The sequence below is a fragment of the Primulina tabacum genome, chromosome 2 (genome assembly GCF_025594145.1).
Source record: "Primulina tabacum isolate GXHZ01 chromosome 2, ASM2559414v2, whole genome shotgun sequence".
Classification (NCBI taxonomy): Eukaryota; Viridiplantae; Streptophyta; class Magnoliopsida; order Lamiales; family Gesneriaceae; genus Primulina; species Primulina tabacum.
The window spans coordinates 3612614-3635140 of NC_134551.1; the positions used below are offsets into that span (position 1 = coordinate 3612614).

Below are 22527 nucleotides of genomic sequence, written 5' to 3' on the forward strand. Positions count from 1 at the left end.
AGACCGTCTCACATAAGTTTTCGCCGCAACTTAATATGTCCATTATGCTGTTTATCTTACAACATGATAATAATACATGACAATTACCTGTTTAGCATAATGAAAATCAACCCCACAAATTATATTGGTGTATAAAAAAAACCATGATTGAATCCATGCCCCATGAGTTGAAACGAAACCTAAATGCATAATTTAAGACAAATCAAGAACGTGGTAGTTGTACCTGCCATGCACGTCTGGTATACTAGGTGTGCTATTGAATGTTCATTAACAAATGCACAAGGTGTTGCATGTAATGTAATGTAGCCCAACAGAGGAAAAAATTGGAACATGGGAGTTCATCAATTTTTCCTTCAAAAATCTAAATCTCGTTCGAGTTCAATGAATGATATCCGTCACATAAGGTGTATGGGATTTATTTTAATTTCCTGAGCATTGATTAAGTCAGTAAATGTTTAAATTAATGAATATATTTATATATAAAAAATGAATAAATAGATATATATATCAGTAGATGCGTGCTTACACGGTTTTTTTGGTAACAGAAGTCAACTTATAATATAATAGAGTTAAATAAATTAATTAATATAATAAACAATTTTATAAATTGTAATGGCGAGAATGATAATGGTAGTAGAGGTAGGCTGAGTATTTAAAAACTTCGAAGTATAGGCTATTTTTAGTGTGCAATTATTTCATGATGATCATTAGGTAAAACAATTATTGGAGGAGTATTTTGGATATTTAAAAAGTCGACAGACAGAGCAATCAAAAATTCGAGCCCCTAATATATTTATTATATATGGTACAAGAAGATGCTAGATAAAAAGAGAACAAGTTTACATTTAAAAAAGAAATAATGAAAAATAAAGGACTAGAATACATTCTCAAAGTCAGCATAATGGAAATAACTCCAAATCTGGCATACAAAATTGATAGAAGTATCCCTCCCCCTTAGTCACTTCAATCCTTCTGTCAAACCTGGTGGCACTCCCAGGCTTTGTGCAAGGTTGCTCATTCTTTCTTTCATAGCCTGCATTGTTCATCAAACCAAAGTCACGAGTGAACTTTATTAACAACCACCTATTTTTCCGAAAACTCAAACCCAAAGAAAGTTGGATCGAGGAAAATAGCTAAGCGCTGTGAGACTACCTCCGGTGTTTAAGTTGATACAAGAAAAATAGCTTTACTATAAGACTGTCTGAAATGTACAAGTTGATACTAGAAAATGTACATTCAAAATTAACACTTAAGACGGACATGTAAAATATTGGTCGGGTACTGAACAACAACAAACACCCAGAAATAACTACTGGAGAGCAAATAAAATACGAGGATTTCACCGGTAAAATTTCATTTTACGACCTTACCGAGATACTATGATAAAAATCACCTTCCCCAAAGCTCAAGATTAAAGGAGCACAAGATAACAGTAGTTATATGTTTCAAACAATCTACAATACTGCATTTGGATTCAAGATTTTGCAGAGAAAAGGTAAAGAGAAGTGAAACAGGTAATAGTTTTCACCTGAACGCTCTTTTGGTGCGCGTCTTTGTAGGCTTCTGTGACCAAAAGAGAGAGTTTCTGGAAAAAAACACATTACAACTTTATTAAATTGGAGTTTGAAGTATTTGACAGCATACAAGTCGAGCAAATATGTGTCATGCTCTGGTCCTAAATTTGTATCCATTTGCTATATAAGCGATGGGCAATGGAGCCTTTCCCTATTAAGCCAGAAAGTATTACTAGACAAACTTACTTCAGCTCCCAATTCCATGGCAGCCTCGGTTATCTCGATGCGTACTGGTTGTTGGTTCCCAGAAAGCGTAGCCTGAAAAAGATTTCATCAAACAAACCGAGCAGGCCTACGAACCTTCAACGACTATGGTACATTAAATCTACCTTTATTAGCTCGTCTTCACAGTAACCATCAAATTCAGCTCTGGAAAGTAGGACAAGAATATTCAAATACATAATAAATCGAAGTACAAAAATGATAAATCCAAGAAACAAGCAGCAATAAAAATGTATAGAGCATGAACCATAGTTACATACACCGCAAGTTCCTTTTGCACTTTTACTGCCTCAACTTGGACAACCATCTGCGCCTTTTTTACTGTCTCGTACAAATTCTGCATGTTTCCTAAGATTCCAGCCTATTTTTTATAGAGTATAAACATTCTATTAGAGCCCTATCAACAGGAAATGGCGAGTTGAATGGTCAACATTAAACCTAAACAGAAGAAATCTATATAAAATATGTCAAACATATCCACATGATAACTTCATTGCAAGAAACTCAATATACAAAAAGATGAAGACAAACAAAAGGAATATTGCACATTGAATCAATTGCCCAAAAAATGGTTAAAGCAGGTATAATAATCTTGACAGTTTAAAGGTATTAAACTGAGTTATCCCCTGAAAGGCATGATCCTTCATGGATGGTCTCAACTAAATATAACATGATAGAATAAGTTATTTTCCAAAGACCCCAGGGCCTGCTTGATTTTCATTTACGGGAAAACACTCTTTATCCCCTCATTTACGGGAAAACACTCTTTATCCCCTGAAACAAAAACAAACACAATTTTTTCACCTTTATTTTCTTTGTAAATAACACATTACCCTCTGTTAGATTTCTTAACATAGTTGTTGCTTTTAACTATTTTTCATTTTCAAAAAAAATTCCATTATTATATTACATTCTATTGCAAAAATTTCTATTCTTAAACTTTTGAATAATTTTATCTAACAATTTCTAATGTGATTTGACACATACATTAATAATGTCATTTCCTCTAAACAAACCAAACACACAAAATATATCCCCAAAACAATACCCCAAATATTCTCTCAAAACTCTTCCCATAAAATTCTGAAAAAAACAAGCAAGCCCTTAATTATCTAAACACATCATTTTCTACTAGTACCTTGGAAGAACAATTGTCACTGTTATCATCATTATCCTTCTTTCCACCAAATAATGAATGCACTCCGAGAGATTTTTTAACCATTCCACTTCTGTTTCCAGGCAATGGCAAATTTGGTAGACCAACGTGGCTGGCATTGTTATAGGAGTTACCTTGAAATGAAACAAAAGATAATGGAAAATACCATGTCGATGTCGGAAAATCAAAGTGCAACAATCAAGTATAACAAAATCACGTGAAGGAGGTCAATGCAGAGAAATTGGAGCTTTCTAAATCAAAGCAATGTCAAACTTGCAGGACCCATTAGGCATACAATATCTTGGCCAACCACAGAAGTTATATCTCATTGCAGAAATATATATATTTCACACATTTATTTCACATCGCACCTCTCCCACTCCTTGTCTATCATTTAAACATGTACACACTGCGATGCCCCCTTTTCTCTGCTTCATAAACTACTATTACTCTTTAAATTTATGTTCTATTTGGTTGTAATATTTGACTATAGTAAAGATGCAATACGCCCGGATTTAATCCTTCAACATATTTACAATAAGGTCCCCAAGTTGAAGAACATGCATGTGAATGACCATTAGGATCCTCACCGAATTTCGAATACTGCTAATGCTAAATATCATAAGCTAAAGTGAGGTCCCCAAGTTGAAGAACATGCATGTGAATGACCATTAGGATCCTCACCAAGTTTAGAATACTACTAGCGCTAAATATCATAAAGCTCAAGTGCCACAAAAACTATAATGCCTTTTCAAAACACAGTTGGGATATAGATCTTTTTTCCCGTCCAACTGGGGATCCAAAAATACTAATAATAGTAATAGGCCGCCATGTCTTGAAAAACAAACATATTCTAAATCGCATTTGATCGATTCTTGGGCATTTTGAATCTGTCTCCAAGTTAACTTGTTTTCTCAAGATAGTACTCGAAAACCAAAACACATTCATTCAAAACAAGGATTAATAATTTCACTTAGAAAGCGTAAGATTGAAATCCATTTTATTTTGTTTATCATTACTATACATTTTAAACATGTGATTCGGTCAATGCATGACGGATCCCATACCCTTCTAAACTCAAGTAAAATGAAGTCATAGTTACAGATACTCTTCCGAGATCCCGTATCGTCTCATTCAAAAGCAACCTAACTTTTTGGTAATAACATACATTGACCTCTTCCGAATACATACTTCTCATCTGACACGCCAAAGTTAAAAAGAACAAGTACAGGTACCAAAGTTTTACAATTTACACAATTTCATTTAATTTCCCATATTCCACGACTAATTGCAGAACATAAAATACAAATTCCAAAAGTAGCGGCCTGTGGAAACACTCTCAAAGCTTAAAAAAATCAATCTTTGTTTTACATTTCGGGTACATAAGGCAATTAGAGAACATATTGAGCCAAGATAGAGAGAAAGATATGGTGAAATAGCTTACTAGATGAGAAGGAAGAAGCAAAAGAAGAGGGAAATTGAGCCGCTGAAGCCGCAAATGGAGCCATCGCCATATCTTTGTCAAGATTTTACGGAGATGATACGACTTTGAGCAGTGTCGGGCAAGATTGGATGAGAGACGCGTGCTTGGTTTGTCGCCATTTCACAACAACAATTATTAGGTTAAAAAGAAAAGGAAAAAGAAAATCAGACAGGCCGAGGATGTTCGAGATAAGGGCACCCACATTGGTTGGTTAATGGGTGTTAATAATACCCATTAATTTTCGCCCACATTTAATAATACCCATTAATTTTCGCCCACCAATGTGGGCGCAAGAATTAATAATCTTGCAGCCAAAAAATTTCTCAGAATGAACGGCGTTATTTCGAAATTTGCGACGGTTTTTCGTAAAACATCGCAACTTTGCGACGGTTTTTCGTAAACCGTCGCAAAGTGAAAAGCGTCTGTTTTTTTTAAAAAAAGGTCGCTATTTGCGACGATTTTTTAACACCCGACCGTCGCTAATTATCACCAACGACTATTTTCAAACGGCAAAATTATGCACCAACGGCTATATTCGATTATCGTAATTCGTTTTCTTTGTATTTTGTGTTTTTTTTAAAGAGATTGTGTTGAATAATATTTTAAATAAAAGAGTCCATCTTTTTTTTCATTTCTTAATAATATTTTAATGAATATTGGAATTAAGTTATTTTTAAAATAATAATACTATTTATTTTTAGTAATATTTGTTGTAAAATTTTAAAAATATTAGAAAGATATTGAAAAATTAAAAATAAAAAAAATGAGTAAGTGGACAGTGGGACCCATAAATAATGAAAGTTGAAATTAAATGAATGTGAGTGTGTGTTAATAATGGGGAAGTGTTAATGTAATGAATATGTGGCTCGTGGACCCCATCATTTTTGATGAGATTGAGAGTTATTAACATGAATTAATTCCGACGGATGCGGATGCCCTAAGGTGGAAGTAAAGTGTTAAATATATTTAAATAATAATAATAATATACAAAAAATGTAACCATAAAGCCAGATCGACAGAAAAATATTTTATTCTTATTATCAATTATTAAATTTGAGCCGAAGTTTAATATGTTTAATTGTTCTCTGTTTTATTTGACATTTTTATTTATTATTTTATCTTGTATGTTATATTTTAAACTATATAAATATATATTAAAACTAAACACTTCTTTATTAATCAAATTTGATATGACACAGCCGAACAATGGAGTAATGGTTTATTCTCGATTCAAAGTTATGTTACAGTTTTTTAGGTATTTCTTTTATCATCTTACTTTTTCAATGGAGTATGATTACATGGTATCATTGATTCATTGAATTGGTGTACCATTTTGGTCTCTTGCAAAAAAATTTGAGATGAAAGTAGCCCAAACGACCCCATGTAACTTTTCCTTTTGGAAATGGTCCTTTTTTGGTAGTTTTCAAGTTATTATCTTTAGTGTTGTTTCAAAGAATCCATATTTTTTGTGATTCAAATATAATTAATTTGGTTGCAACATCTTTTAAAGAAGTTTTATTTTATTTTATTTTCTGGATTTTATACGTTTTTATGTTACGTACGTAAATGCGATGGCAGCTCGATTTAGAAGGTTGATAAAGATATGGCAATGACTCCAATGGCAGCTTCAGTGGCTCAAGTTCCCTCTTCTTTTGTTTCTTCCTTCTCTTCAAGTGAGCTATTTCCCCATCTTCTCTCTTTCTGTATTGTTGGCTCGACATGTTTTCTGTAGAAGGATTTTTTGGGCTGATGGTGTCCGTTTTTATAAACCTGGATTCTGATTCAGTTTTGAGATGATGCAGACGAACCATTTGCCATTTGGCTATGAGTGTCTTCTTAAACTGGCTTTGGCTCCTAATGCGCTCGAAACGTAAAATAAAGATTGGATTTATTTTTTCTATGTTTGAGAGTGTTTCCATGGACTGGTAGTTTTAGAATTTATATTATATGTGCTGCAATTAGTCGTGGAAAATGGGAAATTTAATGAAATTGTGTAATTCTTGAAGTTTGATCCCAGTACTTATTCTTGTTAACTTTGGCTAGTCAATTGAAAAGTCTGTATTTTGGAAGAGGCAGTGGTATGTTATTAGGAAAAGGTTTCCTTTGGGATGCTTTTCGATCAAACGATTTGCTCTCAGAAGAGTATCTGTAGCTGTGACTTCAAATTACTTGAGTTTAATTAGGAGAATATGGGATCCATCACACGTTGAATGAAACACGTGCTTAAAATGCTTGGTAAATAATTTGAAACACCGAATGCATAGCTATCTAAATAAATGAATCAAGTTGATTTAAATCTCAAGGATCCTAAGTGAAATCATTGATGCTTTTGTTGGATGGACGTGCTTTGCTTTTCGACTATTAGCTTGAGAAAAATAAGTTAGCATTGGAGACAGATTCCAAGAAATGCCAAAGAATCAGGCAAATGAAGGTTTAGAGTATGTTTTGTTCTTAAAACATGGCTGCTTCTTATTTATTTTTTATTCCCAGTAGGCTGGGAAAATAAAGACCTCTATCCCTGCCGTGCTTGTGGCACTTGAGCTTTGTGATATTTAGTACTTGTAGTATTCTAAATTCAGTAATATGTCTTTAACATGCATGTTCTTGAACTTGGGGAACTTTGTAAATATGTGTATACACACACACACACACACACACACACACACACACACACACATATATTTCTGCAATAAGATAAATTCTATGGATGGATCGTATCCTTAATGGGTGCTGCAAGTTCGACGTTGCTTTGATTTAAAAGCTTTAATCTCTCTACATTTGGCCTTTCATGTGATTTTGTTGTTTCGATTGTTGCACTTTGATTTTCCGACACCGACATGGTATTTTCCATTATCTTTCGTTCCATTTCAATGAAGTCCTATCACATTGCAAACCATGTCGGTCTATCAAATTCGCTATCGCCCGGAAATGTAAGCGGAATTGTTAAGAAATCTCTCAGAGTGCATTCATTATTTGGTGGAAAGAAGGATAACGATGATGACAGTGACAAGAGTTTTTCTAAAGATTTGAATTCTCTGTGTGGCTGAATACATACCATCTTGCATTTTTTACACGAGATAATAGTTGATAATTTGATGGACCGCACAGAGTGTTAGATAAATTTGAAAAATTGTTAAACGAAACGGATCGTCTCGTATGAAAAGAGCACGACGTCAAGTACTGTGTTTTCAACCACAGCAGAAGATCCAAAATCAGGCACTAAAAAATTTGTCAGAAAACTTTAAAATACTTGTGAAAAAAACTTAATATATTTGCATAATCAAGATTATCTTTTTATACATTCCAAAGTGATCGACCATGTTTAATTTATAGCATAAACTAGGGCACATTGTTTTAAAATTAGCTTGGTATATTCAATAAAATTTAGAGTAGATTTTTTGTGAGACAGGTCACACGAATCTTTATCTGTGATACGAGTCAACCATACCGATATTCACAATAAAAAGTAATATTCTTAGCATAAAAAGTAATACTTTTTCATGGATGACCCAAATAAGAGATCTGTCTCACAAATACGACCCGTGAGATCGTCTTACACAAGCTTTTACCTAAAATTTAATATATGAAAATAATATAATATTGAAATATAATTCATTTGGAACGATATTTAAATTTCAACTTGTTATATTAAATTAAAATTCAATTCGATGAAGTCTATACGTCATCATACTCGTACGCAAGGAAACTGTACCCGAATGGGGCACAATGTGAGTGACCCGGCCCATTCTTATTTCTTACACGCGTGAACGTCACATTCAATGACACGAATAACGTATTACCGAAGGGAATAAATTCAGTCCCAAAAGAGAATGAAATCTACTACACGCAACAGCCTTTATATTTCTTGTGCTGTGATTGTACATTAATTGGCGTGAATAATCAATCCATCGTTGTTGTTTCCGTATTTTGGGGAAAATATGGCGAAAGACAGGAAAATCGGGGTGGCCATGGATTTCTCCAAGAGCAGCAAAGCTGCACTGCAGTGGTCGATCGACAATTTAGCTGACAAAGGCGACATTTTTTACGTAGTCCATATCAAATCCCAGTCTGTCGAAGAGTCGCGCGATCGATTGTGGTTTAAATCCGGTTCTCGTACGTATTTTTCTCAATTTTTACCAGTTCTTTTTCATGTATGTAGCACGATCCAAACACTTTCTGATTGTTTGATTGACTGTTATACTCATGAATTTAAATCAAAATTCCAAAAATTTTGTCGAATCCCAATTCCAACGAGAGGGCCTTGATTTTGAATATTGAATTTGTAGCTCTGATTCCACTGGCCGAGTTTCGCGAACCTACGATCATGAACAAATACAACGTTCCGATCGATATTGAAGTTCTCGACATGCTCGACACCGCAGCCAGGCAGAAAGAGGTTTAATTTTATTTTTATTTTTTTGTCAAATTTCATTTCACTCAATGGAATTTTTAGAAAACACAAGAAAACAATTGAGCAAAAAATCTTCATTGATGTAAACTCAATCAACAGATGAGTATAACCGCTGGAAGAAAGAAAATGCTCGAAAAAATGTTCTATCTATCACAGTAACCGTCAAGCCTTATTTATATGTGCAAAATGTTGTCTCTTCTATTGAAAACGTGTTTTTCTATAATAACACTTTTAATACTCCCCATCAAGATGGAGTGTGAATGTTGTGAACACCCATCTTGGTAAGTAGCATGCGAAATCGAGAAGGCAATAGGGACTTAGTGAACAAATCTGCAAGTTGAAGATGAGATGATACATGCAAGACTTTGATAAGACCACGCTGTAGCTTCTCTCTCACAATATGACAGTCAATCTCTATATGCTTCGTATGCTCATGGAACACTGGATTGGAAGCAATATGTATGGCCGATTGGTTATCACAGAACAACACTGCAGGTTCGTTGTATGGAATGCATAAATCTTTAAGTAAAGCAAGCATCCAAGTGACCTCACATGTAGCACTAGCCATTGATCTGTATTCTGCTTCAGTAGATGATCTAGAAACGGTGTGTTGTTTCTTAGATTTCCACGAAACCAAAGATTCTCCAATTAGAACACAGAAACCAGAGACAGAACGACGTGTATCTGGACATGTTGCCCAATCTGAATCCGAGAAGAAACTAAGTTTCAGAGGTGATGAAGAGTTATAAAACAAGCCTTGTTCAACGGTGCTCTTCACATACTTAAGGACAGAATATACGGCTTGCAAATGTGGCTCTCTTGGACACGCAACAAACTGACTTAATCTATTCACCGAATAAGCCAGATCTGGTCGAGTGGATAGTAAGGTATAACAACCTTCCTACCAATCTTCGATACAACGAAGGATCAGTTAACAATTCACCATCTTCACTACTCAATTTCAGATTGGCATCCAAAGGAGTGGAACGTGGTTTGCAACCCAGCAGCCCTGTTTCTGTGAGAAGTTGTAGAGCATAATGACGCTGACATATTGAGATTCCACTCGAAGACCTTGCAACTTCAATACCAAGGAAGTATTTCAAGTCTCCAAGGTCTTTTAGCTTGAAGCAGCTGTCCAAAAACATTTTCAAATCCGCGGCTTCCTTTTTGTCATTGGTGGCTAACACAATATCATCAACATATACTAATAATGCTAAAAACACATGGCCACGGGTGCGAACAAACAAGGAATTATCAGCGTGTGACTGAACAAATCCAATCTGAATTAATGTCGAAGAAAATTTGGCAAACCATTGCCTCGAAGCTTGTTTAAGGCCATAGATGGATTTGTGTAATTTACACACTGCACGTTTGGGAAGAATCTCCCCCTTTCGGTGATAACCAGGAGGTAGAGACATGTAAACTTCTTCAGAAAGATCACCATGTAAAAAGGTGTTATTGACATCAAGTTGAGTTAGAAACCATCCCCGAAGTGAAGCTAAAGCAAGTAGAACTCGGACTGTAACAAGCTTTGCAACCGGAGAAAATGTCTCAAGGTAATCAATTCCCTCTTGTTGCGTGTACCCTTTAGCAACTAGACGCGCTTTGTATCTTTCTAGGCTACCATTAGCATGAAATTTTGCTTTATAAACCCAACGACATCCAACCGCAGCCTTCCCAGGAGGTAGGGAAACAATAGACCAAGTCCCATTCCCCTCGAGAGCTTCAAGTTCAGTGGCCATGGCTTGACACCACTCGGGTTTATTAATGGCTTGAGAAAAGGATTGGGGTTCAATGACAGACGAAACATTATTGATAAAAGTGGAATAAGTTTTGGATAGGCGAGCACCACCAAGAACCATTGATAGGGGATGAGCAGTGGACGATGTGAGAGAAGAGTTAACAGCATAACAGTGGTAATCACGTAAATGAGAAGGTTTATTGACAACTCTGTGTGACCGAGATGAATGCTCAGGTGCTGGAATAATATCCTGAACAACAGCTTTCTGCGTAGGAAGAACACTATCAAAAAAAACATCTTGATGTGCAAAGTGAGATGGCTGGTCCATGAAAGGAAAAATGGTTTCATGAAACACCACATCCCTACTGATGTACACCTCATTAGTAAGGACATTGAGGAGTTTATAGGCCTTGTAACCACTTGGATATCCCAGAAAGATGGATTTGACGGCACGAGGGGAGAATTTGGTACGATGACTCAAAAGAGTAGAACCGTAGCACAAGCACCCAAAAACTCTCAAATGACCATACAAAGGTTTCTTATGGAAAAGGAGTTCAAAAGGGGATTGATTTGAAAGTAAAGAGGACGGTGTGCGATTGATGAGATAAACTGATGTAAGCACACAGTCACTCCAATATGGTAATGGGATGTTGGATTGAAACATCAAAGATCTTGCCACATTCAAGATATGTTGGTGTTTTCTTTCCACAACGGAATTTTGTTGTGGCCTTTCAACACAAGAATGGTAAGGAGTGATTCCTTCGGATTTATAAAAATCAGAAAAACTAAGCTCAGGTGCATTGTCCGATCTAACAGATTGAACCTTATGTCCAAATTGAGTCTGTATCATTTTGCAGAAAGTTGGAAATATGCTCAAAACATCTGATTTAGACTTTAGCAAATATATCCATGTAAAACGAGTGTGATCATCAACTATGGTTAAAAAATACTTGTATCCCTCAGTGCTTAAAGGAGTAAAAGGACCCCAAACATCAATGTGAAGCAGTTGAAAAGGAGCATCACACAATGTATTTTGTGAAATGAAAGGTAAAGGACAAATCGAACAACGTATTACATCATCATGTCCTAAAGAATGAGAACCAAAATCATGTCCTAAAGCTGTCAGCTTAGGAAAAGAAAGGTGACTCATTCTATAATGCTACAATTGTGAGTTTGATAGGGAAACATTACAGATTGTTGGGGAGGTTGTTGGAGAAGGAGAGCAGGAATGACGCAGAACGTGTAAGTTTCCCATCCTGCTACCCATCCCAATCATTTTCTTGGTGGTAAGTGCCTGAATAAAACACGAATCAGAAAAAAAAAAGAACTGAGCATTGAATTTTACTAGTCAGTGAGCTGATGGAAAGTAGGTTGAAATTAAATTGAGGCACAAACAACACATCCTCTAAACACAAATGAGGTGACAAATTTACGGACCCAATATGCGTGGCACAAACCACAGAGTTATCAGGTAATGTAACCTTTGAAGAGAATGCCTTGCTCGAAGATAAAGAACTCAAAGAGCAGCAAATATGATGAGTTGCCCCTGTGTCCAAAATCCAACTTGAATTAAGAGAAGGACTAAGCCCAAAAGATGAGAAATATGTACCAGTAAAACAAGAAGCAGAGGATTCAATCTGTGGTGTGGATAGTGTGTTGGGATGACCAAGCTGAAGCTGTGAACTCAAGAGGGTATGAGTTGTCTGCATTGATCAGGATTCAGAGAACTTGTCGTTGGGTTGGCTGAGGGAACAGGAGAAGTATGTGTTTGATTGACGTGTATCTGTCGACCACCATTCCAATGTTGTTGTTTATACTTCGGATGACCAACAGGATATCCATGAACCTTGTAACATTTATCAATGGTATGGCCTTTAAGATGACAATGAGAGCACGTCGGTTTATCACCAGAACTCTCCTTACCATACTGATTCCCCTTTGCCACAGCCACCACAGAAGATTGTTGAGTGAAAGAGTGTTGGTCAGTAGAGAAGTTCACAGAAGATCCTAGGATGTCTTTATGTATGGACCGCTGCCTTTCTTCTTGAACCACCAACGAGAAAATCTTAGAAATCACAGGTATTGGGTCCATCATCAATATTTGAGCACGGATTTGCGCATAGACTCATTCAATCCCATCAAAAACTGCATCACACACTCTTGATTCTGATAATTGACCCAATCTTTCATTGATCCACAATTACATACAGAAACAGGTTGAAAATCCTTCAACTCATCCCAAAGAGTCCTCAATTTTGTGTAATATGCATTAATATCCATAGATCCTTGATGTAAATCGGTCAAAAGCTTTTTGAGTTGAAAAATTCTCGGAGCATTGCTATGGTGAAACCGATCTCTCAGATCAATCCAAATTTCAGAAGTCGTAGGTATGTACATCAGGCTATCTGCTATTTCGCGGCTGACAGAATTCAGAATCCACGAAATTACCATGCTATTACATCGATTCCAAGCTCCATACAGCAAATCATCCAGTTGGGGACGTAAACAAGTATTATCAACGAAGACGAGCTTATTTTTGGCAGTTAACGCCATCAGCATAGCTCGACTCCAAGTGTTGTAGTTAGTACCTGCGAGTGGATGCGAAACTAACACCAATCCGGGATGATCTCCATTCTGAAGGTAAAATGGACTGGTTGAATCTTCAGAGACTGCTCGGCCGCTGGAATTGTTCACAGCTTGAGAGGAAGTGGAGGCTTGATTTCCTTTGGCCATGGATGATCGGAACGGCAGCTCAGTGAACTATTTGCTCTGATACCATATTAGAAAACACAAGAAAACAATTGAGCAAAAAATCTTCATTGATGTAAACTCAATCAACAGATGAGTATAACCGCTGGAAGAAAGAAAATGCTCGAAAAAATGTTCTATCTATCACAGTAACCGCCAAGCCTTATTTATATGTGCAAAATGTTGTCTCTTCTATTGAAAACGTGTTTTTCTATAATAACACTTTTAATAAGCCATCTTTGCTTGACTGCATCAATGTGTTAATCTAAGCGTATACTCGAAATTTTATTTAAATTTTGATCGATTAGATAAACATTATTACAAAACTGTACTGGGGAGATGCGAGAGAGAAGCTTTGCGAAGCTGTTGAAGATTTGAAGCTGGATTCTTTAGTCATGGGAAGCAGGGGACTCACCACTATCCAAAGGTAACTTTTTTCTAACATTAAAAATGCATTCTTTACTAAATCTCAGTCAAATATAAGCAGCAAATCTGTTATAAAGAATTTCAATTTATATATGTTTACCAAATTTCTGTGTAACATTAAAATTGCCAATTTTATTTAGAACGATACTTCATACAACTAAAAGATTGTTACCGTAGGTAAAACATTATGCCATAAATTGTTAGATAAAAGTATTTTATGATTTAGAATTTTATATTTTGAGTTTTAATATAAAACAAAAGAGTATATGTTTCTTTATGTTTTCTATTGGATATAGGATAATATTAGGAAGCGTGACTAATTACGTGATGGCTAATGCATCATGCCCTGTTACAATCGTGAAGGATCCAGACTTCCACAAGACCTGATCAGTCAGAAAATTGTGTCTGAAAAACTAATGTTCTTTTCTTTGATAAATATTTGGTATTTGGGTATGAAAATACGTATGTGCATGAGCCGTTTACGAATGCTTATACACAGTATTTGTAGCAATATTAGATTTTCCATTCTGGTTTTATGGATTTCTGTCAATTTTAAACCATGTTTTCACATGTACGTACTACGAAAAATTATGTAAGTCTGTCTGTGTAACAAATTAAAGCGAGATGGTGCTCGTTTAGCACACAGAAACAAATACTAAGAAAAATTTTATATGAGAACGTAACTAGTTTATTTTAATTATCTTATTATTATTATAAATAATACAAATACCGAAGTTCAAAAGACCTAGCTTATTTAATTTAGGAGTAGTAGAAAAGGTGAAACATGTGGATACAATTTTTGTTTTAAATTTGATGTCTATTAGTTTGTCTGAATTATTATTGTTTCACATATTTATTTCGTTAGATGAATCTCCAACTCGATCCGACACATGAAAAATGTTATTTTTTATGTCAAAAGTATTTTTCATTCCACGTATGGGTCGAGTCGATCCGTCTCACATATATAGATATATGAGACCGTTTCACAAAAACAACCTCTAATACAATAAGAGTAGTCAATTGGTTGTCTTAAAAAAAAATAGTCAATAGAATAAATATAAATCTACAAAAGTAAATCGCTTTCAATCAAAATATAAAATTTACAATTAAATCATGTATATACATGATTAACTCACGGTTATATATATACACATGTATATAATTACAATGATTATGAATTTTGAGGAGTAAATTTATCTTGAAAAATAACTTCACCTGATAATAACTAACTAGATTTGTATAAATAATTAAATAACCATAACCAATAATATCATTCTCATAATAAATATTTGAAATATAAACAATCAAATAAATTATCGAATTCAATAAAAAGCAATATATAGGGTTATGATTACCAAAAATTTTGAGCTCTGTGTACAATTTATAGGTGTAAGTTATTGTGTTAAATCGCTAAAATGTAAAAATATTATGTTTATTCTGACATCGTTTTCTACAAGAAAATCACTTATTAATCTAAGTACAAAACTGACATCACATGCTATTAATAATCTGTCCGGCCACAAATTCCCCGAGTTTGAGCTCTCACTTGCAGTCCAACGAAGTTCTACGCTGTCTGATTATTATTGGATCAATTATTGATTGATGTTTGTTTGATTCATAAATAATTAACGCGATCGATCGATATATATGTTTGTTGATTAATTCTGAACCGAAACCGAAAAAGGGATTGGCTAAATATAGTTTCAAAAAGTCGAATTAACTACAAGTAGTATTCAATTTCAATGTGTACACTTTTATATGAAATCTTGAATTCTATAAAATTTTAATACGTTTTTGTTTAATAAAATTTAATTATAAATAATTGGACTGTGTTATTTAGATCCACGACAAAGTTAGTTTACGATGTACAACTAGGCAGGCAAGCATAGCTATGAGATAGTGGGGGCAAATGGTAACGAGGGACCAAAGCACAATAATCTCTTACTCGAGGACAATAATTTCACACGCTTATAATTAAAGTATAAAGACGAAACAAATGGGATACATTATTCTTAAAACTTATTAATAAAAATACGAAAAAATAAAACTAAGGAAAAAAAATCGAAAATTGAAACATGAAACGTATTTTACGAATGCTCCTTAAAAAAAAAAACCCAATAGTTGGATCGATTCCTATGAAATAACACTCCATAAGACATGATTTATAAAATTAATTTGGAGAGTTTTTTCCATAATGACAATTCATTCAATCTCAGAAAACTATTCTTTTAATTCATCAAATAAATCCCATTTCATAATGACCACTCCACCAAATCTGAAAATGCTGAATTTGAAGACAAGAAAGAGATGGGACACACCATTCATACAAAGGTATGTAAATAGTTAAAATATTTGATTTGAGGATGTATTTTGATTGAATTCATTTGAAATCCGTAGATTTAAAATATATTTTTATTGTTTACGTAACTTAGACAAAAGCAAATTTTGAAATCTACTATATATAAATAATTTTTTAACAATAAAAATAAATTCGAAATCATGAATTTAAAATGAATTGATTCTGGTTCTTCCCAAAAAACTTGTATTCCAATATTGTATAGGGTAAACTCTATTTATACCACGCCATGGGATAATTCGTTTTCGTTTTTCATTTTACTTTGTGTTTAGTTGCATAACCTTGAAATCATTTGTGTCGAATTATTCAAATGTTATGAATCATAAAGTCCAAAACTAAAGAGTAGAACTTACTTGAAAAATGTTACTACCACTATACATATAAAAATATAAGTGTTCAATTCCTATGATCCAAAATTTTGAGACTTGAAATTATTGCAAAAATGATAAGGTAAATGTGTTTTGTATCACAATATGGTCTGAAATCCAAAAGAGAGTTGAGGTTGGATATAGACTTGACATAATTGTGGTCACTTCTTCACATCCATGTTATTCCAATAAAAGCTCTCTCATTTGATGTGACTAAGGAATAGAAAGGATACCAATAACCAATAGTCTATGATTGGCAGAGGAGCAGAAAATTATTGTTGAAACTTAGATTTAATTTGCTATTAAAATATTATAATTTTTTTTTCAAAATTATTAATATATTACACATTTGGATTTCTATCTATATTATAACTTTGAGTTCTCAAATAAAATGCTCGGTATTTTTTTGTATCATTTTGGGCCCTATTAGTCGGATGGGACAAGTGATATGTTATTGAATAATTATACTTCCAATTATGAACATAAAAAGCATTTCATGATTTCTATTAGCATTATGCTCATTATAATCCAATATTCGCCCATGTAATCATATCACAGTTGATTGCTCGCACTTATATTATCAACCATCGAATATTTAATTACTCGAGGACATGATAATAATCATCTAAGAAAAACAACAATTTTTTCTTTCAACTTTACCTTTATATGATACTAATATTACTTTTTGTTTTTTTAAAATTTCAAAACACACTTTTTTTTTATTTCAACAATTCAAATATCAATTTAGTTCCTCCATAATTTGTCAAATTTCTCTTTACTCCATCGATAACAATAAAAAAGACTATACCCACATGAATCGTGTGTACAAAATAATTAGTGTATCTTATTACATGTATGTCAAAACAGGAATACAAGTCAAAAAAAGAAAAGACACTGTATCAGATCTTAATTAATTATTTGTCAGTGTCAGTTTTCAAAAAGTAAATTTATTATATAAAGTAGACCATAATCCAAAATAAGTTTCCTTGTTTAATGAATTTGGCTATTTCCACTAATATGACATATATATATATATATATATATATATATATATATATCGGGATGATGATTAAATTGGACGTATGACTCGCAATTCCCATTTGATATCTCTTCCATGTTTGTATGATTTCATTTTGAAATTGAAAATTATCCAATTTGATGGTCTTAAAGTTTTTGTTTAATTAAGACAATTTTTGGCAAAAATAAAAAATAAAATAATAAAAAAATGTAATATATTGATTAAAAAAAGATAAGATAAGATAAAAGATAAGAGCAAAATTATTTGAGATAAAAAGTGTCGCCCCACCTTCCTAGCAAGTAGCCAAGTTACTAGTTTTTTCCCGTGTATTTATTTATAGTTTTATTTTTATGTAATGAATTAATTGATTGTGGTTTGGTTTCTTAGGGGTCATGATTTCTATAACTTTTTGTGGTTTTACTTTTTTCTTATAATTTTTTTTTTAGAAATTCAATCGAGGAGGCTGTTAGCATTTAATTATGTGTCTTTTTACATTTGGTTGCAAAAGAAAATGAACAAAATCCATGTTGTCTTATAGGTATAATATGGTAGTAAGATCTCAAATTGGAGATAATAAGATAAAAAGACAAAAACTTGTGTGAGACGGTTTCACGGGTCGTATTTTGTGAGACGAATATCTTATTTGGGTCATCCATGAAAAAATATTACTTTTCATGCTAAGAGTATTAATTTTTATTGTGAATATCGATAGAGTTAATTCGTATCACAGATAAAGATCCGTGAGACCGTCTCACAAAAGACCTATTTATAATATAAATGGTGAAAAACGTCTTTTCTAACTATAAAAATTAATTAAATGTGTATACACAAAATGAGTTCTAGCCGAAGTCTTGCGACCACCAACTTGTCTAGATGACCTCTGAATCCGTCTACCTAGTCTGAAATACGATTTGAGGCAATCTTAGTTTTCTGTTCAATAGTTTTGGTTGTTGCTCATTTGGATCACTATACTATGAGATATTATCGAAAACTTCGGCTCGCCAAAAATTAATTGTGTTGGAATTATATTTCCACGACTTATCACTTCTAAATTGATATATACCATCTACACATTTCGAACAACATGTTAATAACACAAAAATATGTTTTTTTATCATCGAAATAAAGATAGTTAACGTTTCTCAATCCAAAAATAAGCACAAGCAATCAACCATATATGAGATTATTACATGACGAATATTGGATCATCATAAGCATAATGCTAATGGAAATAATCATGAAATGGTTCTGAAACTCTCACCTGCGTCATTTTTCAATCAGCATTACTTATTCAAAACAGTTGATATAGCACTAATTATGATGGTGATTATTAGTTTAACATATATTTCAAACTGATCTTAAATCTCCAAATACTAATGCAGACGAATTCACTAGCTAGAAAGGTCGAATAAACAAATCTTTAAACTCGATTAGATTTTGGTTTGAAGATTTTAATTTTAAATAAAATAATATTGGATCGAAGCTCATATAGAAATTGATTAATAAATTTAAAAAGAGTTATCTCATATATGAAGATTTTAGTTTTAAAATTAATTAAATAGTTAACTGATAAATTCAAAAAAAAAAAATCACATAAATAAATATTATAATTCAAATAAAATTATATAAAATAAAAGAGAGTTTATAATTAATTTTAGGGATATCCCCCTCCCTACTCGACAACATCCCGAAATTTCAATAAATTTTCAGAAGAATTTGGTAAATTTTCCGAGACTTATTGCTGTTCTTTATGTGTCGAGACTTTTGACAAAGACAAAAAGTTATGTGAGATGTATTCTTTGGCAAAAATGCGACAAGAAATAATAAAAAAAATTATAGATTACAGTTAAAAATGTGTTCAAGAGATAATCTGGGTAAAAAAGTGACACACATCCAGGCACGTACAAAACCCATCACCACCATAAGGGTGAGTATGCATCTAAATTAAGAACACGGGGTTAATAAGCCAATAAAAATTATATAAGGGTTATTCGCTATTAAATGAGAACACAAGGGGTGTATTTGCAATTCGCCCGCAAGAAAAGTTCGGAGCTGGAATATTGGGTCCCACGTTGGGCCAGGCTTTTCCACTTGTCATTTCCTCAATTAGATTTTGAGGAGGCGAGGAAGTGACTTTCCGAGGATTAAACCGCGGACTAACTAAATCAGCTAGCGAACAAACTGAACAGAAATCAAGAGTTTAAAATTTTTATATTACAGGGAGAGAATGCATATCAATAATTGAATGAATAATTAAAAAAACATGAAAAAAAAAACATTAAATCTTGATCAGGCGAGAGTTCCGTTTTCGGTTTTATCTTTTTCTTGCCTTTTTTCCGTCTCTTTTCTATTTATGTAATTTATTCTCTTTCATATACATTAAATATAGTTTTTTTGCGTGTAAATATACATCAAAGATAGATCATTCACGTGTATCGCTCTGTTTCTTTCTCCTTTTCTCTTCTTTATTAATTTTATTTTTGGCCATTTTATCGCTTACTGTACAAATGTTTCTGTTTTTTTCTGGGAGAGATTTTCGGCGGTTACGTTTCTTGGCGGTGGTCCTTGTCTATATATACCAGCCACTCTTTAAGCCAAATCTCTAATGCATATTCAAGATTTTAGGAATTAATAATAATTTTTAATTTTATACAGAGGTAGAATGGAAGGACGCAAGCCATCGAGTTCTTCGTTCACTTTTGATCTTTTTGGGGCTAATAATTATTCTTCTGCTGCTTCATCTTCTGCGATTTTTGGCTCGATTTTCAACCCTATTGCTCAGGTATTGAAAATAATTTCCTGGGTTAATTTGTTCTTGATCAAATAATTAAATTCTGTCAATGCCTTTATTCTTTTTTGGCTTCAAGACGTGTTTTTTTTTTTTGCTGCATATATTTTTTAAGGATGTTTTTGTTCTCTGTTTCTTGTTTTGAAGTTTATTTGAAGGGATTCAAAAGCGTGCTGTTATGTGCTAATGAATGAGACGATTTTCACCAATTTGAGTATACTTAGGACTTACAGGATGTAAAATGAGGGTTGTCATTGGTTGAAAGGCATGTTAAGATCATGTTAGATGAATGATAAATTATATATCCTGATGTTTTAAAGTAGATGGAATCGAGTTGGAGATCTGAACAATGGGAAAATCTTAAGCTTTGGCCCTGTTGGTGCGGGAACACGGTCCACGAACGTCAGGCAGCGTTCCTCCCTTGAGTTCTTGCATGTGTGCGAATTTAGAGGGATCGAAATCAAAAGTTAAAAGCATTTTCAATTAAAACTGTCTATAGTTGCACACTTGGGACTAAATATTCCAAAAGCTCTTCTTTCAAGAGCTGAAACTGATCCTAAAACCAGTAACGATGAATTTAGTGAGTCCGAATCCTGGTAACTTGACGATAAAATTTAATGAAGACAGATATTCTTTAAAAAAAGTTATGATTATGTTGGTTTTAGGGCATTGGGAGTGAGTCCTTGATTGCATCTGAAACATTGAAGAAGCATGATTCTGGTAATCAAGCTTTGAGTGCCAAGAATGGAGTTTCGGGTATGTTTCAGTCAGGCTTATTTATTTTCATTGTTTTCTTATTCTTGAATTGTAAAGATTTATACCATTTTTTGGGGGGGATTGGATTAATCTTAGGCTCTTTTCAAGAGAAAGATGTTTCAAGTGGTGAAGGACGAAACCAGAGCACGACAAACAAGGAGATGAATTTGTATCATCAAGAGCAAAAAGCACATCCATTCCACTATAGCTCATCAATTTACTATGGGGGTCAAGATGTCTATTCTCGACCCTCGACTGCTCCAAATCCTTGTTTCACTACTGTAAGTTGCCTTAGAATAAACGTGGAATCAAATACACGTGTTAGCATAAAGATCGGAATACTTCAGTATTTCTTTTTCTACCAAAGTTAACTTCTGTTTCCATCAATTGTATTTTGAGGTTATTTCTTATGAGCTTGAGTGGTTTCTAACATTGTATCGGAGTCAAAGCGTTTACAAGGCCGGCCACATTGCGTGAAATCTTAAGTATTTTATAAAGTTGGTCTTGGTGACCTAGTCTCCAGCTTATATGCGAAGTAGCATGTTAAAATATAAATAATAATTTTAATCCATACTCATGCGCTCGAGTTTTGGAGAAAAGTGATTCTCGATAGAACTCTTCGACCTTTTTGAAAGTAATTGACACCATGGGGAATTCACATTGTTACAATTGTGTTACATATAGGAAAAGCTATTACAGTCGAAGTTAACTATATGCTTTAACGTAATTTTGGTTATGTCTAGTTTAATAAAGATGGAGGAGAAGATGAGTCAGGCAGCGCCTCAAGAGGAAACTGGTGGCAGGGTAGGCCAATTGTTCTCTAAAGTGATGTACGATTTGTTGGTGAAATTTTCTATTATTGACTACTATTTTGTTTCTTTTTGCAGGTTCTCTTTATTACTGAGATTCAACCCCATCTTCATGGAAAGTGAATAATATACTTATCACGGTATGTTTTCTTCACAAAATAATCTTGATGCGAAATTTCAAGATTTGTTAAAGTTTTGTTACAACGTTTTGCAGGATGTAGTAAAGGTGGTTGAAGCAGCAGAGCATCACCCCTTTTTTTGTGATTGGGATGGTAGATGCATACACATAGTGAGAGGTTGCCTATGGTTATATATGTTCGAACGTGGCGATTATTTATATATATATTTATGTATAGCTAGCGACTACGCCTTTGCTTTCTTCCTGAAACTCGTTGGTAATAATGGGCTCGTTGCATTTTAGCCGATTTAGATGTATTCATGTGTTGTGTTTGATCAATCTTTTGTTCCTATAAGCCTTTGTTTCATGCTAATTATGTTTTGTTATTTTCAAGAAGTGTTCCATGGGACAGTGTACTGGTTTTTGTCGATTCTTGGCTGTAATATCGCACTCATCATTTTGTATCTATGCGCTTCAAGGTTGTCCCATGATTTTGCACCACACAAACTCATATATCTTGAACAAGCCAATGGCCTTTTGTATTGTCACTGGT

General features: G+C 33.7%; 3 protein-coding genes across 3 annotated transcripts; 2 read left to right on the forward strand and 1 right to left on the reverse strand.

The window, feature by feature from the left end:
• Positions 1-762: 762 nt before the first annotated feature.
• Positions 763-4619, reverse strand: LOC142526004 (nucleoid-associated protein At4g30620, chloroplastic-like). The gene is made up of 7 exons (XM_075630280.1): positions 4397-4619; positions 2935-3086; positions 2057-2157; positions 1904-1943; positions 1761-1832; positions 1529-1585; positions 763-1033 (listed from the first exon to the last, which is right to left on the reverse strand). The coding sequence occupies exons 1-7, from the start codon at positions 4464-4466 to the stop codon at positions 959-961; spliced, it is 567 nt and encodes a 188-aa protein (XP_075486395.1). The 5' UTR covers positions 4467-4619; the 3' UTR covers positions 763-958.
• A 3610-nt stretch (positions 4620-8229) lies between these two features.
• Positions 8230-14297, forward strand: LOC142526011 (universal stress protein PHOS32-like). The gene is made up of 4 exons (XM_075630287.1): positions 8230-8548; positions 8722-8831; positions 13644-13762; positions 14058-14297. The coding sequence occupies exons 1-4, from the start codon at positions 8374-8376 to the stop codon at positions 14146-14148; spliced, it is 495 nt and encodes a 164-aa protein (XP_075486402.1). The 5' UTR covers positions 8230-8373; the 3' UTR covers positions 14149-14297.
• Positions 14298-19917: 5620 nt separating this feature from the next.
• LOC142526016 (uncharacterized) lies at positions 19918-22462 on the forward strand. The gene is made up of 6 exons (XM_075630294.1): positions 19918-20285; positions 20957-21047; positions 21144-21328; positions 21791-21851; positions 21935-21996; positions 22071-22462. Exons 1-5 carry the CDS (start codon positions 20166-20168, stop codon positions 21949-21951), a joined length of 474 nt encoding a protein of 157 aa, XP_075486409.1. The 5' UTR covers positions 19918-20165; the 3' UTR covers positions 21952-21996; positions 22071-22462.
• Positions 22463-22527: the final 65 nt, after the last annotated feature.